This window comes from Chenopodium album, chromosome 9 (genome assembly GCF_948465745.1).
Source record: "Chenopodium album chromosome 9, dcCheAlbu1.1, whole genome shotgun sequence".
Taxonomy (NCBI): domain Eukaryota; kingdom Viridiplantae; phylum Streptophyta; class Magnoliopsida; order Caryophyllales; family Amaranthaceae; genus Chenopodium; species Chenopodium album.
In genome coordinates this window covers 22,762,004-22,779,252 of record NC_137842.1, presented here as the reverse complement: position 1 = coordinate 22,779,252, position 17,249 = coordinate 22,762,004, and the positions used below count along the sequence as shown (strand labels likewise).

Sequence of the window (17,249 nt, the reverse complement as noted above, 5' to 3'; positions counted from 1 at the left end):
GTCAATTCACTCGCTTAAGTGTGGAATTAGACCTTTCTAAGCCATTACTATCCAAGTTTTGGCTTAAGGGGCGCATTTGGAAGGTCCAATATGAGGGTCTCCGTATGATATGTTTCAAGTGTGGGAAAATAGGCCACAATGGTGATCAATGTCCTCTTAATATTGCTCCCTGCGATGAAATCAATCATGAAACACATCATGAAATAGAAGACCAGTCTGCAGCTCAGCCTATTCCCACAGTGGAGCAACATGACTATGGATCCTGGATGATGGTGAAAAAGCCCCCTCTAAGGCGTAGAACCACTAAACAAACTGAACAGGGCCCTGGTAATCTATCCAAGGGTCCTAACCATGGTCAGCATAGAGCAGTCAACGAGCAGAAGAAATCAACTGGGTCAAGATTTGCTATTTTGACTGAGAAAAATAAGGAAACAGAGGATACGAATTTGGGTGACAATTTGGAAAGAGCTGGAAATAAGGAGCTTGATTCTGGGGATAACATTGACAAAACAGTGAATTTGGGGGATTATTCCCAAGTTGATAATATTTCCTCTAATTCGAATCCATTTAATTTGGGTAAATCTTCTCAAAATCCCAATTTAGGTGGTCAATCCTTAGGAGGTGCAAAACAGTGGCAAAAAATTAGGAAACAAGATAAAATCAAATCAAAAAATATCTTAACCGACTCCACAAATTTGTCATCTCATTCTAAGCCTAATACTCCATCTACTGATTTCCCAGCTGGCAAAGAAAATACAACAGACCTTTCCCAAGCAAATAGAGAAGCTACTTTCCCAAGCCATAACCAAGCTGATATCGAGCCAACACCAATCTCCCAAATTCCTTTAACAGTTACCCATGTCTCAGCAAGCCCCTTCACCCATCACTGTTCGAATCCCTCCGGAGAAGATACTATGTGTGACATCGCCAATGATGGAACCATATTTGGGCATAACGAACCCCCTGATCCACAAGATGGTAGTGGAGATACACTCATGGACGGTGTCGGAAGAGATGATGCCGGAGATAGTAATGACACTGAAATTACCCTGGGAAATTGATTATGCCTTCCGAGCAATCTCGAATGCATATGAAATCTTTTACCCTGCATCCAATGGTCTCATGAATAACGGACAAAATTTTAATAATAATACATTCCCTATCACATGTATGGTTTGGAATGTTCAAGGTGCCGATAGTAAAGAATTTGTCTCTGTTCTTAGAGAAATTGTGCGTATCAATAAACCAGTAGTTCTAGCCCTCGTTGAGACTCATATGGGTGGTGAACAAGCAGTTAGAATTGGTAATATTCTTAACTACTCTGGCCATACTCGTGTCGACGCTCAAGGATTTAACGGTGGTATTTGGGTATATTGGAAGTCGGAATTGGTTACTATTGACCCGATCGAACAATCAAACCAATACATTACTATGCTTGTTACAAGGGTTGGGGAAGAGCCTTGGTATTTCTCAACAGTGTATGCTAGTCCAGATCCCTCCAATAGACAAGACTTATGGCGTGACCTCTCTGATTTTGCTAGAAGGAATGATAAGCCTTGGCTTCTCGCAGGTGATTTTAATGAAACAAGATATTCTTGGGAACGGAGCTCGAGTTTTGCTGATACTTCGAGACGCTCGCAAAAATTCAATCACTGGATTCAAGATACCTTGCTTCTTGAAGTCGAATTTTCTGGTCCATCTCACACATGGGCAAGAGGAAATTCGATTGATACTAGGTGTAGTGCTCGGCTTGATCGTTCTCTATGCACAGCAGATTGGGGTCTTCGATTTGAGAAGGCTCGTGTCAAGCACCTTCCAGCTCTACAATCGGATCACTGTCCATTGCTTATCTCTTCGAACGGGTTTGCTCCCTTAGACTCTCTTGATCGCCCCTTCAGGTTCCAGGCCGCCTGGTTATCTCACGAGAAGTTTGCTGAACTTCTCGAAAATAAATGGAATAAATCTGCCCCCTTAGTTCCTTTGCTTAACTCCTTCTCCAAGGACTTACAGGATTGGAATAAGGATGTCTTTCATAACATATTCCGAGAAAAGAGAAATTTGATGAGCCGTATCCAAGGTATTCAAGAAAAACTTTCTCAACATCGTGATTCGGGGCTAATTAAACTTGAGGCGCGGTTAAGAAGAGAGCTTGATGTGGTTCTGGACCAAGAAGAATTATTGTGGTATCAAAAGGCGAGGGTAGATTGGATTCAAGACGGTGACCGTAACACTACATTCTTCCACCTTAGCACCATTGTGAGGCGTTGGCGCAATAAAATAGTTGTTATCAAGGATAGCATCGATCAATGGGTGCATGAGAAAGATCGAGTGAAGGAATTGGTGGTTGATTATTTTGCAAAATTATTTACGGCCGAGGAAAATAATGTTGCTAGTGATATTCCTAGGGGGGTCTGCCCAGATTTTTCTCCTGAAGATTGGGCTCATTTATGTCGCCCCTTCACTAAAGCAGATATTGATCATGTCGTCAACAATATGGGAGCACTCAAGGCTCCTGGTCCAGACGGGTTTCAAGCCCTTTTCTACCAAAAAAATTGGGACGTTGTGGCGCCCAATGTCTACTCAATGGTGCTCGCTACTCTAGAAGGAAAGGGCCTACCCGAATCTATTAATGAAACTTTCATCGTGCTCTTGCCTAAAATAGATAACCTGGAGTTGCCTTCTCAATTTCGCCCTATTGGTCTTTGTAATGTATCCTACAAGATCATTACTAAGGCCATAGTGAATCGGATCAAACCAGTGCTTCCAAAAATTGTTGCTCAAGTTCAGTCGAGCTTTGTTCCCGGTCGTCAAATAACTGATAACATAGTGATTGTCCAAGAGGTTCTTCACACTATGAAGCGTAAGCAAGGGGTTAAAGGTTTTATGACCATCAAGATTGACTTTGAAAAAGCGTATGATAGGCTCAAATGGTCCTTTATACGTGACACACTCATGGAAATGCACTTTCCTCAACTATTGATAGAGGTGATTATGGAATGTGTGTCAACCCCGTCAATGAGAATTCTTTGGAATGGTGAAAAAACGGATGCCTTTTTCCCAACAAGAAGGATTCGCCAAGGAGACCCTTTATCTCCGTACTTGTTTGTACTATGTATGGAGAGACTTAACCAAGTCATTGAAGAGTCGATTCTCAAAGGGGATTGGAAGCCTATACATGCAAGCCGTGGGGGTCCTTTGCTTTCAAATTTATTTTTAGCGGATGATCTTATCTTATTTGCTGAGGCATCGGTCGAGCAGGCTCTCATAATCAAAACATGCCTTGACATATTCTGTTCAGTCTCGGGGCAGAGAGTGAGTCTCCCCAAATCGAGGATTTTTTTCTCTCGAAATATGCAGCAAGCAGAGCAGGAACATATCAGTGCAGCCTTAGGAATGCAGATAACTGAGGATCTCGGCCTATATTTAGGTATGCCCACCTTATCGAATCGAGTAACAAGGGAGACTTATGCTCACCTTGGTGAAAAGGTCGATAGAATATTGTCGGGATGGAAGACTAAGTACCTTTCACTTGCGGGTCGTATCACTCTTACGAAAGCCACTCTTACTACTCTCGCAAACTACTCTATGCAAACAGCGAAGCTCCCTCGATCTATTTGTGATGAAATAGATAAAAAAGCCCGACGTTTTATTTGGGGTAGCTCTGATGAAAAAAGAAGAATTCACCTTCTCTCATGGGACACTCTTCAGTTACCTAGAGACAAAGGTGGGTTAGGGGTTCGATCGGCTAGACAAGCCAATTCAGCCTTTTTGACAAAATTAGGATGGAGAGTGCTTAAAGAGCCAGATTCTTTGTGGTCTCGTGTTCTTAGACACAAATATTGTAGGGGGAGGTGTGATATCGACATGTTCACACCTACTTCTAATATGTCTAACGTGTGGAGGGGTATCATAGATAATAGTGAATGGATCAAAAAAGGTTCCCAGACTACAATTGGGAATGGTCAAAAGACCCTTTTTTGGGAGCACAGGTGGGCTACGGTGAAGCCTTTGAGGGAGTATGCTACTGCCCCTATTCCAGAAGATATTGAAGGAGCAATCGTTGAAGAGATGTGGGAAGCAAATATTGGTTGGAGATGGGATTTATTTTCTCATCTCCTTCCACAACAACAATTGAAATTAATTGCGGCTCACTCTCTCGCTGATGATCCTACTGCTGCAGACACTTGGTTTTGGAGAAGCTCTGCCAATGGAAAGCTCACTGTTAAATCAGTGATGAAACTTATGAGAGAGGATGATATTATCCCAAGGGACCCTAAGTGGGAACTGGCTTGGACTACTCCGGTATAGCAGCGTGTTAGAACCTTCCTCTGGTTATCTCTTCATGATAGGCTATTGTGCAATGCAAATCATCTTAAACGCCATTTAACTGATGATCCGCGGTGTCATAGATGTGAGCTAGGCGTGGATGAGACCTTGTTGCACCTCCTAAGAGACTGCCCTGCTGCTCATAAAGTATGGAGAAGTGTGGGAGGATCGACCTTATACCCCTCTTTCTTCACCGAAGATTTGCACACATGGATGGTCAAAAATTTGGAGGCAAGTGATCATTCCTTTTCGGAAAAATGGTCCACGTGCTTTGCTATCTCCTTATGGTGGATATGGAGATGGAGAAATAAGGTGGTTTTTGATCAACGGGATGAAATTCCTTTGGATACAGGGGATTTCATTCACTCTCAAGTTGAGGAGGTTTGGAATGTCTTCTCCAAACCACGACTTTCCTTACAATCTAAGTCACAAGTTGCTGCCCAAAGACATGAAATTCAGGTGAAGTGGCTTGCTCCCCCTATTGTAATCCCCCATATTTTAAAATATATTATAAATGAAATTATATATTATTTATAATATTTACTTGTATTTTTCCGGAATTTAATTTCAAAAGTTTCAAATTATTTTTGGGGTTGATAAACGGTGTTATTACAAAGAACTTTTTATGAACCTTCCTTCTATAATTTATGTCCAACAAACAAACCAAACCCAGTTTACTTTCTTAATTGACCCATTAATTTAATGAGGCCCAATATCCCTACTTACCCTACTACCCTTTCTCCTATAAATACCCCATTCATCCCCAAAAATTTCCCCACACAAAGGTTAGTCTTATTTTCTTTCTCCTTTGTTTTATTAATTTGTGTAATTATAATTATTGATTATGGGTTTTGATTTTATTGTTTGAAATTAATTTAATTAGTATCAAATTGTATTTTGATGATTAAACTTTATAATTTCAGATTTTATAAATGTTATAATTTTCAGATTTTGTAAATTTAATAACCTAGGGTTTTTAATCATTGAAAATCATGATTTTAGGGTTTTTATGAACAATCGATTTAGGGCTTTTATAGTAATGATGTTTTGAAATTTTGGTGATTATACTACTAATTAGTTTAACTTAATTCCAGATTATTTTGAACACGTAAATTCGTGTTTTAATGTTTAGATTTTGGTTCGTTAATATTAATCCCGTTTTAATCCCGATCAGGTTCTGAACTCATCCGATTTTGACAAAAAAGTAGTGTTTTCCATGTGGAAACAATGTTTTAAGAAAGAATCACTACCTTTGGTAGTGTGCACCACCCTCTCGTGGCCAAATTCAGCCTCTAAATATGATTTTCGGGCAGTTTTTGATTTTTAACGAAGTTTTTTTTATGCTTAATGTTTATGATTAGTTTTGGGTTTTGATTTTATAGTATAAAGTTTATATTTTTAGTATCAAAATCATGTTTTTATGTTTTAAACTAATAATTTCAGATTATAATTGTTGTTATAATTTTCAGATTTTATAAGTTTAAAAACCTAAGGTTTCAATTTATTTAAATTGGGATTTTAGGGTTCTTATGACTAATTAAATTGGGGCTTTTGTTCCTATTGTATTTCTAATGCATAATTAACCATAAAAACATGTTTTTAATGAATTTTTAAGGGTTTTTAATCTAAATTATATTGCTGGAAATTTGGTTAAGTATTAATTTATTATTGTTGCTTGTTTTCTAGGAAGTGATTATTTCTTAGGAGACTTTTAAGTGATTAAAAGTGGCACAAAGGATTGTTTATACGAGGTACGTACATGTCTACTTCGTTGTAAGTAGTATCATGTTTAGGTACCAAAGAAAAGAACTTAGTTTCATGATTAGAGAACACTTGGATGAAAATTGTTTGGTTATACATTTAATTAATTCATGTGCTTATGTTTATGAGACATGTTTTGGTGAATTGATTATGTTTGTATGGAATTATGGATGCAAACATGTTGAATTATATTGGATTAATTGTTTGTATGGAATGTTGATACAAACATATTTTATTGGATTGGTTTGTTAACCACATTTGGATTATTAAAGGATTGGAATTGAATGGTTTAAGTGGAATGAATTTATTAATTATTCCACAAGGTTATTATTTATTTATTTATTACTCAATCATGAATTGTTAGTATGTTGAGTAAAGGTGGATTAAGCTGAAATGGCTAGGTGAGTTGACTATGTTCAACAATTTGGATAATTTGGAAGTTTAATGGAATTAAAGGTCAACTTGTGATGTGATCACCATTGTCCTAAATAAGATTAAAAGCGAATTGATGTATGATTGTTATGTATGGTCTTCTTGATTGAGTCGGCTATTAATTAAAATTGTAATCACGTAAAGTGAAACATGGATGAGCAATAAAACTCTGGAAAGCGTGCACTTCTAGAGTATTGACAATTATGGGTTGGGGTACACGGTGGTAGCCCGTGGCTTTTCGAGGCTTGTTTGATCAACATGTCCTCTTCTCTTTTGGGATTTACATTTTATTTTATAATGAAAGTTAGATGGGATCCTAGACTAACTTTGTGAGAATGGAGTCGCGCCCATTCTTGCATCGCGCTAAACTTTTATTTTAAATGGTCATTTGGGACCAAAATGATTTGGTGGATTGGACAACCTCGTCTATTGCTTACTCCAAACTAAATTAATTTAATTAAGTATAAAGAATCAAGTGTTTGGAATTTATTAGCAAGTATGTTGAGTCGTTTGAATTGTTTAAGTGTAGAGTCTTGATTAATGAATTCGAGTTGTATATTTATTTACTTTAACTAGTTGAGCATGCTAGATTTTGTGCGTTGTAGCTTGTATGTACTCAACTTTGCTGATTGCGTGCTTTTGTGTGTTTTCTTTTGGTCATGGCCTTCCCCTTTCAATGACCCTGTGATGATCCAATTATTACACTTGTATTATTGGGGAGCAGTATTGCACAGGTTAGCTTGATGATGTGAAGTTCGGGGATTTGACATACGCATTGTCAAGGGATTGGTGTGATTGAGAGTATTCGTTCTTTGTGTTGAACTTATTTATGTTTTACTATTTTAATTATGTTTTGGGATTTTGGAATATTGGTTTGGTTTTAATAAGGGTCTTTATGGTTCCAATTTGTAAGCTTTGACTTATTGGTTTTCTAAATTATATTATTTTAATATTTAAGTTGGATTTCCGCTGCAATACTTTGATAAAGCCTTAACGTTTTAACACGTGGCGGTAACATGCCAATGGTTCTCCTCTCTTTTTATTTAAAGTAAGTGGTTTGGAAAAGGGGGAATTATTGGGGTGTTACAGGTTGGTGGGTTCTCAATACTGATGGAGCTGCTAAGGGGTCCCCGGGCTTCGCTGGAGGTGGGGGTGTGATCAGAGATGAAGAAGGCAGATTCATAGCAGGGTTTGCAGCCAACTATGGCATTTTCTCAGCTTATAGGGCAGAGATTCTGGCTCTTGAGCAAGGTCTGAAATTAGCTAGACAAAAGGGCACTTTGAAGCTGATGGTTCAATTGGATAACAAGGCATGTGTGGAGGCTATCACCAATCCAGAGCAACAGCATAGTGAATGCACTCATTTCATTAATAATTGTCGCAACATTTGTAAATCGTTTGGTTCTTTTTTTAAGGTTTTGCATTGTTATAGGGAGGGTAATAGGGTGGCGGATAAACTCGCCAATATGGGAGTTAGCCTCGAGGAGAGGGTGGTTTATTTCGATGCTCCTCCGATCGAAATAAAAAACCTTCTTTGGGAGGATGGGCTAGGTGTGGCTTGGCCACGGTTGGTGGTGTAATGTTTTTACGTTTGGGGTCTTCCCCTCCTTAGCATCAAAAAAAAAAAATTAATATATGCCACATGTTAAGTTATATTGGCCACAAGGCTTCATTTGTGGTACGGGTCACCACCTTATTTTGACATGTGTCATTATCTTATTGGTTCATGTAGCAGGGTATTCTTACGCTAAAACCCTCCATTTCAAAATTAGTGTTATAATTTGATAAAACGCATATGTCGAGACATAATATTGACCATTAACTTTTCTCATTATCTATTTGTAAAAATATATAAAAGCTAATGTTATAAAATTATACATTATGACTAATCAAAGAACACATTATACAATGACATTTGTTATTTATATATAAAAAAAATAATCAAGTCAAAGTTATTATGTGAATAGTAAAGTTAAATTATGACACTTATTTTGAAACGGAGGGAAAAAGAAAAGTATTGGATTGAATCAAAACATAGAAAAGCCATGTGATACATTCATAAAACATTTCACAGTTATACATTAGGCATTTCTCCAACTTGCAGTAGCAACAAATAAGTTCATGGGCGTCATGCACTTAAGATGTATCTACTGCCAAGAATAAAAAGGAGAAAACGAGGATGATGTACAAAATAAAAGTGGGGCCTAACAAAGAATGTTTTTGATGAATTTTTAGGTGGGTAGTTGTAGACACCCATTTGTGTCTCCCCAAAACCAAACCCAGTGATGAGTACCTTTCACGTCGAATCATAATCGAATGAAGCGAAAGTGTGGAAGGTCTAGTGTTGCGGAAAGTTTTTATTTCTTTTCTCTTCTCTCTGTTTTTGAAAACTTTATTTTAAGAAAACAGCCAATCCAGTTTGTTTGGTCCATGATATGGGTCCAATAGTGGTGTAGTTGGATGGGACTTGCAAAGACCTTTCCAATGATATATTATAAGCCCAATTCCGATGAATATTGAGGAAGTTATGGCCAATCTACTAAACTGGGCCCGGTTTAAGCTTTATATGCGGCCCAATGATCTAGGGGAGGGCCTAATATGATTTATCATTCCTAATGCAATTAGGAATGGTTTTAGTTTTCTAGATTCTTCTAGAAGGTTATTTTCATTCCTAATTCAATTAGCATAGATAAATTAACTTTTGTTGACTTTTCAGAGTTTTAATCAAAATCAAATAACATTTTCGAAGAAATTATATTATATTATCCTCCAGTACGGTAAACTTATCAGATTTTCGAAAACGCGTTAAAATCAAGCTTGGCGACCAACCCCAGGCCTTGGCGCCTGGAACTAGCCATTGGCGCCTGGCGCTAGTGCTGGTGCCTGGCGCCTGGCGCTAGTGCTGGTGCCTGGCGCCTGGCGCTAGTGCTGGTGCCTGGCGCTAGCTAGCCAGGGTTGGCGCCAGCTCTGTTTCCTGAGCGTCAGACTCTGTTTTGTTAATTTATCTTTTTTGGCTGATTTTCTCTATAAATATCGTATTAAAAACTCCGTTTTCATTCACCAATTTTCATGAATATTCATCTATTTTCACCAATGATCATCATCTACATTCATTCATTCACCAATTGTTTTCATTCACGAATTGTCATCAATTCTCACCATTCATCATTCATTCATTAGCATTCTTTTAATTCTCTCATTCATTTCCTCCTAAACATAGTTTTCTCAAATACAAAATTCCGCATTCGCAAGACTTAGATACACCTAGCCATATTCGAAGTTGCCTTCGCTCTAGACGTGAAAGGTTTTAATTTCTGAGGGTTTGGTCCCAAGTCTCTCTTTCAATTATTTAATTTAATTGTTTTGTTTATTATTTTCCTTGAAGTTACTAACGTGAGTATTTTGTTATTAGAAAGAGGTACGAGGCATCAAAGTAAGTACTTTAATAGTTTTAATTGATTTATGATGTAGAAATCATGTTTATATTGTTATTATGATATTCCTAGTATCATGTCTAGGGTAACTTTAATATCAAATATGCTTATTATGATTCCTGCGATGCCTTCCTATGTTCTTCCTAATATTTATGATTGTTAGTATCATGTTAGGGCTAAAGATTTGATTTTTATTGCTTAGTGACATGCTAGGTTTTGTTATTAATCTTGTTAGTATCATGCCTAGGATCTTGCTATTTTTATTATGCTTTAATATTAACATGAATATGATTATAATTGTTGATGATTATTATTATTATTATTTTGATGATGATATTATTATTATTATAATTATTGTTCATGATTATTTATTATGTTGCTTGATATATTATTTTTATTGCTTGATCACGCCTTTATTGCATGTTTAAAGGGAATTTAGTACTTGTAATCACGCTTAATAAGATATTTAATAATCTTGTTAGGGTTAATTATGATTATAAGTTCAAGTGATCGCCAATAATAGTTTATTTGTGCATTAATATTCAACCAACATAGATTAAACAGGTTTAGGGTTAATCCTAATGATTGCATGTTAATCAAAAAGCGCACATGAATACGATCAGAATAAAGTAGAGGCCTATTATTAGGGCAGGTTCAATCTCTTTTAGGTTGGATTTGTACATTCATCCCTGAACCCTTATTTGGTTCTAGACCTTATGGAGTTGATGATCTCTTGGATCGTTAAGGGGTGTAACCTTCACCTCGTGAATGGTTTACAAGTTCCTAAAAAACTTGTTGGCGACTCTTTTGCTCTATCTTCTTCCCTTTTGGACGCCACCGTACTTTAGTGTATGATCACTGTGGGGTTCAAGCTAGTGGGATTTTAAAGGCTTGAAAATATTCTCTACAGTAGTGCTACTCAAATTTTTTGGGTTCTTAGGATTTTGATATAAAACAAAAAATTTAAAAGACAATATTTCTAAAGATGCATATTTTAATAGGTAATTAGGACTTTGGCCTGAGCGATGCCCCAAGTCAGTTGCAATTATCAAACATGTTATTATTTATAAATTTAGTTATTGATTTTTGTTAGCTTTTTTGTATTTTTTGTCTAGTGTAAAATTTGAAAATGGATGTTATGGTATTGTTAAATTTTATAATTTCAAAAACATTAAATAAATGAGGGATGAAAAAAAAACCCGAAAAAACTTAGGTAAGACAATATTACTTAGCATAATAAAAATGTTAAAGATCTAAATAATTGTATAAGTTATTTTAGTTAAATAAAGGTATAAGATCTTAATATGTGTTACTTCAAACATTAAACAATGAAATTGTACTGGGTTCTTGAGGAGAGAGCCATGTAGCACATAGGCTTACTTAAGAGAACGATTTCCCTAAATAATGTTATATTTCTTCCTTATTTTCAATATACGGTCAAGTTTTTTTTATTTTCCCAATATATCGTCCACGTAGCGGAGGAAAAAACCTTTTTTTTCCGATCTGTTAGAAAATCGCTAGGGAAAATCCCAACTTATTCGATATTCTATAGAAAACTGCCAATTTAGTTAGCAATTTGCCTATATTCTATTTTTAAAAATAGCTCTTTTGTTTAAACTCCCTTTAAATACTTTAAGGGAAATCAGCGAGTGAACTAGCAATTTTCCTTACAAAAATCGCCAAATGAACATCAATGACTTAACGTTCTTGGTTAGATATTTGATCCGCATCTTTAAAAACTAATTTTTACTTTGAACTACCAAGAAAGGGAGAGAACGAGGATGATGTACAAAATAAAAGTAAGCCTTATCAAAAAATAATTTTTTATGAATCTATTTGTGAATAGTGCTGCTCAAACTTTTTGAATTTTTAGGATTTTTTTTAAAATAGAAAAATCTAAAAGACTATTGTGTCTATAAATGCATATTATAATAGGTAGTTTCTAATAAAAAAAAAACCAAAACAAATTACAACAAAAGTATGCAAAACTATTACGAGTAATTAGAAGTCTGAAAGAGTGGACTAAAGCGATATCGTCAGCAGTATCTAATCGATGTTGCTAGTCCTCCTTTGTCTCACGAGGATTACATCCACTTAAGAAGGTTTAATTTACTGGTTTTAATTTTGATGGTTTCTTACTTTGATGTTGGATCTTACTGTTGTTTTTAAGCACTTTTTTCGGGGATATTTAAGTTTTGCTCAATTGATGTATGAATATGGGACTTTGGAATGTGGATTTATGTAAATGGAATTTAAATTATATTTTAAAGCAATTTTTTAGGTTTTATTTTTGAAGAATTTTGTTGTTTATGATGCTTAATTTGCGAGTTGTTGGTGTGTTGATCTGAATGTAAAATTAAGTATTTGGTGGTACACTTAATCATATTGTTGGGTAATTTATATTCAAAGATGTATTATTCTAATTATTCCAACATGAAAAATTAATATTATATAGAGTCATAGTGATCCACGTATACTATTCAATTGGTTTTTTTTTTTTTTTGACAGTAAGAACTAAGAAAGGAAAAACAAACAACTTAAAAAGACCAAAAAAGAAACTCCCGAACACGAGCCTTCCCAGCCAACCAATGCGCTGGAGATACCCATTGCCTTGGAACTTTCTGAATCTTGCAGGCCTCAACAGTAGCCAAAAGAGCCCGAATATCCTGAATTAACCAGCAGAGGGAAATGTCGTCACGTTGCTTCCGGGCCAACGTCATACAAAGAGGTTCGCAATCAGAGAAAATGAGGATTCTACGAAAACCCCTTGCGCATACATGTCTTAACCCCCAGTAACAAGCCTGTAACTTAGAATGGAGAGCTGAAGAGGAGAAAGAAGCAAGGGCACCCCCTCCTCGCACTACAGGCGAATCACAATCTCGAAAAATCCAACCCGCACCAGCCGAATAGTCCAAGGACGACCAAGCCCCATCAAAAATCAAACAGATATCAAATTTTAAAGCAATCTCCCCACAAAGAGTGGCCACCATACCTGAACTAGGTATCCTAGGCCGAAGATCCCTCGAGAAAGGACGGTTGTAGAAATCCTGAGCTTGTTGACCCCGCATAAACCACTGAGAAGCAAGAAGCAGAACATCATCCGGTGAGACTACCTGATGCCGAAACCTGATATTATTACGCGAAAGCCAAATAGCCCATAAAAGAGCGAAAAAACGCATCAAGTTTTCCCAGTCCTTAGCAACCCTCAACAGTGAAATCATCGAGGAAAACCATTGAGGAAAAGGAAGGCGAAGAAGACCCCGACTATTAAACCGAAAAGAACTACCGACCCATAAAGAGACAGCAAAGTTACAATCTCTGAACAAATGGTCCACCGTCTCCAGCTCCCTATGGAAAAAGCAGCAAACAGGATCAACAGACAGGCCACGAACAACTAGAGCTGTCGCCACCGGAAGACCAGACTGAATTATTTTCCAGCCAAAGATCTTCCATTTAGGAAGGAGAGGAAGCCCCCAGAATTTCACCCACCAGGAAGAGGGAATAGATCCCCCATAAGAGCGCCTAGAAGTCTGCATGAGCAAGAGGGCATAAGCAGACTTCGTAGAAAAGGAGCCGTCTTTAGTAAATTTCCAATACACAAAGTCATCCATGAGCTTCAATGGACGATCTAGACTTAAAATCCGATTAGCCGTTAGGCTATCAAAAAACCGATGGACCTTCGAGGGGTCCCACGCGTTAGAACGCGGATCAATGATACCAGACACATGAGTCGGAAGTTCCGACTGGGATAAACCAGACTTAAACAAAACCAGACCACCAGGAGCCCAGTCGTCAGCTGTAATAGTAACACTCCTACCACCACCTACCTTCCACCGGACACCCGGAACTACTGCAGACATCGCCATCTGTAAACCCCGACACCCCCCAAGAGGGCCGAGACACTCGAGCGCCCGAAACAGAAGCAAGAGAAGGGTACTTAGAAAACATGAGGCGAGAAACCATCAACTGAGGATTATGTATCATCCGCCATCCAGTTCCAGTAAGGAGGGTTGAGTTAAAACAGGCAACATTGCGTAAACCTAGACCGCCCAAGCCTTTTGGCAAATGCAAAAGAGAAGCTGAGCGCAAGGCCAAGCCCTTAGTAGAGCCAGAAGATCTCCACCAGAAACTAGCTAACATACTGTCAATCTGGGAAGCAACAGAAGACGGAATCTTAAAGACCGATAAAATGTGATTAAAGGAAGCCACCAACACCGAGTTTATAATGACCAGTTTAGCAGCAGCCGACAATTGTAGGGAAGCAAAAGCGGACAGACGGTTAGCAACCTTATCAATCAAGAACCTGAACTCTGCGACCTTACTTCGCCCTATATCAACCGGCAAGCCAAGATAAGTCCCAAGTGAATCCTTTGATTGAAGTCGAAGACTGCGGGACAAGAAATCCCGAAAGTCAGGGGGAGTATTCGGGCTGAACTTGACAAAGGATTTCTGAAGATTAATTATCTGGCCTGAAGCAGAACAAAAATCAGAAAGGATAGCCAGTACATTATCACAAGCCTGCGGCGAAACCTGGAAAAACAACAGCGAGTCATCTGCAAAAAAGAGGTGGGAAACCGAAGGGCCACCTCTAGAAACACGGAGACCAGAAAATAATGAATGTTGTTCCGCCCGACGAAGAGAGGCTGATAGCACTTCCATACACAAAACAAACAGATATGGCGACAGTGGATCTCCTTGCCGAAGACCACACTGTGGACGAAAGGAAGGCGTAAGACTCCCATTCACCAGAACCTGATAAGAAACGGTTGTAACACATTGCTCAATAATATGAACCCAATACGGGGGAAAACCAAAGGCCCGTAAAACCTGACTCAAGAAGTCCCACCGCACTCTGTCATACGCCTTATTCATGTCTAATTTTAGGGCCGCATAAAACCGCTTCCGAGCCTTTGAATTATTCATAAAGGTGAGCAGCTCATGAGCTACCAGAGCGTTATCAGAGATCAGGCGGCCTGGAACAAAAGCATTTTGAAATCCGGAAACAAGAGAAGGGAGGACCACCCGCAGTCGTCCCGTGATACATTTGGCAATACATTTATACAAAACATTGCATAACCCAATCGGCCGAAACTGAGACACCAACTCCGGTTGAGAAATCTTAGGAAGAAGAACCAAGAAAGTTCTATTCCAATCCATTAACATATAACCATGAGCAAAAAAGTACTGCACCGCCGAGATCACAAAATGTCTTGTATCCTCCCAGTGTGTCTTGAAAAAAGCCGAGGTAAAACCATCTGGCCTAGGGGATTTATCATTTGCGATGTGAAACAGTGCTGATTTAATTTCAGAAGCCGAGAAAGGAGCCATTAACAAATTCTTTTGAGACAAAGATAATATCGGAAGGTCAAGATTTTCCCACTGTAAAGGAAGACCGTTCCCAGATTGAGACACAGGAGTATACAGATCAGCGTAAAAAGTCTGAATAAGAGCACGAAGACCATCAGAATCAGATACCCAATGTCCAGCATCATCCTTCAGGCTAACTATCAAATTTCGGCGACGTCTAGGCTGTACAACCGAGAACAGTAGCCGGGAGTGAGATTCTCCAACTGCATCCCATTTAACCTTAGCCCGTTGTTTCCAGTAAAGAAAAGTTGTTGTGGCTTCCGCAACCCGTTCTTCCCTTGTGTTAAGTTAAAGGACTCACGCCACCTGGGATTACAACTGAGTAGAACAAGATGATAATACAGAACTTAAGGCCTTCCAGTTGATACCCCAAGATTTCCTGTGTTCAAGGCACCAGTCTTTTAGTTTCCCGCGAATAATACCAAGTCTACGAGATAAGGAAAACAATGGAGAGCTCGCAAATTGTTGAAGACATCCTTCTTTAACAATCCCTGAAACATCCTGAGCAGATAAACACCAATTCTCAATCCTATAAGGTCTTCGAATTGTATCTCGACATACCGAGTCCGAGAAAATAATAGCAGCATGATCTGAAAATAAAATGGGTTGATGATGCACTCGTGAATCCGAAAAATCAACAAACCAATCATGAGATGCATATGCCCTGTCCAGGCGTTCAAAAGTGGGGTCCACTTCTATCCTATTATTTGTCCAAGTGTAAGTCGGACCAGAAAAAGGAACATCCACTAATCCCAAACCCAAACGCCACTGAATAAAATCCAATCTACTCGGTATAAACGAAGACCCACCTAGTTTGTCTGAGAGATACTCAACTTGGTTAAAATCACCAATCAACAAAATATTCGGAAAGGTTTGGACAAAAGTAGTTGTAGACGCCCACACCCCCATTCTATCAACCATATGAGGCGCACCATACACAAATATCACATATTTTATTGCTTCACCAACTGATATCTTACAAACTACAAAGTTTGGGGATATAAACAACGGGACTTCACTAAAAGGAGCTAGCCAAAAGATAAACAAACCACCACTTAAGCCCATAGCATTCACACCACAACAACCCGAAAAAGGAATAGAAGCTAAACTATGAACAACATTATCTACAGAAACCATTGTTTCCATCAAAAACACAACATCCAAGTTCTGAGAGCGGACTAAAGAGCTAAGATACGGAACTTTAGGGGAGTCCACTTGTCCAAGACCCCTATAGTTCCAAGCTGCAATCCTCATCTCGACCGTGGTGGCTCTAAGGGTGCCACCAAACCAGCAACAGAAATAGTCGAAGTAGAGACCGAACCTTCCTGACCCTTCCTCTTCTTGAAGGGTAAAAGGCATTGCAGACAACCAGACGAACCAGAACTAATAGTGGTAGAGAAAGTTTTACAAGTAACAACCACTCCTCTCAATCCCTTCCTCTTCTTTGAAGGAGTAAAGCAAGAGAAACACCTAGTTGAATTAATTGCAGGAGGCGCTGTCGTATCAGAAACTGATGTTCGACAATTTGAAGGGAATATTTCCTTAGCCCAATTCCAACCTATATCTTTATTACAAGCCATCTTGAGAAAAGGAGGTTTTGGTCGCTTAAGAGGATGAAATCGTTTATGTAACCTTGAGGATCGGGGAGATGGAGTAGATGGACTAGGCTTGGAGGGTGGTATTGGAAAGGAGCCATGACAATGCTGCTTCTTTTTTGAAACACATAGAGGTATTTTGTGGAATGAGAAAGTGGGCTGGGTTTGTGTTTGGCTCGGATCATTTGGAACAAGGTTAATTGGTGTTCTAGGATCTGATTGGAATTTTCTCTTTTTCAAAGGTGAGAGGGATGGAGTAACAAACTCAGAGGGTCTTTTGTTGGATTTAATGTTCTGGGGTTGGTATGGGTTGATACCTTTGAAAAGACTTCTG

General features: G+C 38.3%; 1 protein-coding gene across 1 annotated transcript; it reads right to left on the bottom strand.

The window, feature by feature from the left end:
- Positions 1 to 12,490: 12,490 nt before the first annotated feature.
- On the bottom strand, positions 12,491 to 16,574 carry LOC145557527 (uncharacterized). Its single transcript, XM_081618701.1, has 3 exons — positions 15,663 to 16,574; positions 13,781 to 15,482; positions 12,491 to 13,581 (listed from the first exon to the last, which is right to left on the bottom strand). Exons 1-3 carry the CDS (start codon positions 16,572 to 16,574, stop codon positions 12,491 to 12,493), a joined length of 3,705 nt encoding a protein of 1,234 aa, XP_081474827.1.
- Positions 16,575 to 17,249: the final 675 nt, after the last annotated feature.

What these genes read in the sequence shown, in the direction of transcription:
- LOC145557527 (XM_081618701.1), bottom strand. Translation starts at nt 16,574, where the DNA reads ATGAGGATTGCAGCTTGGAACTATAGGGGTCTTGGACAAGTGGACTCC. An exon ending in ACTGGAAGGCCTTAAGTTCT is followed by an intron (nt 15,483 to 15,662) that starts GTATTATCATCT and finishes TCGGTTGTACAG; the next exon opens with CCTAGACGTCGCCGAAATTT. An exon ending in TTCCGGGTGTCCGGTGGAAG is followed by an intron (nt 13,582 to 13,780) that starts GTAGGTGGTGGT and finishes TTTTAAGTCTAG; the next exon opens with ATCGTCCATTGAAGCTCATG.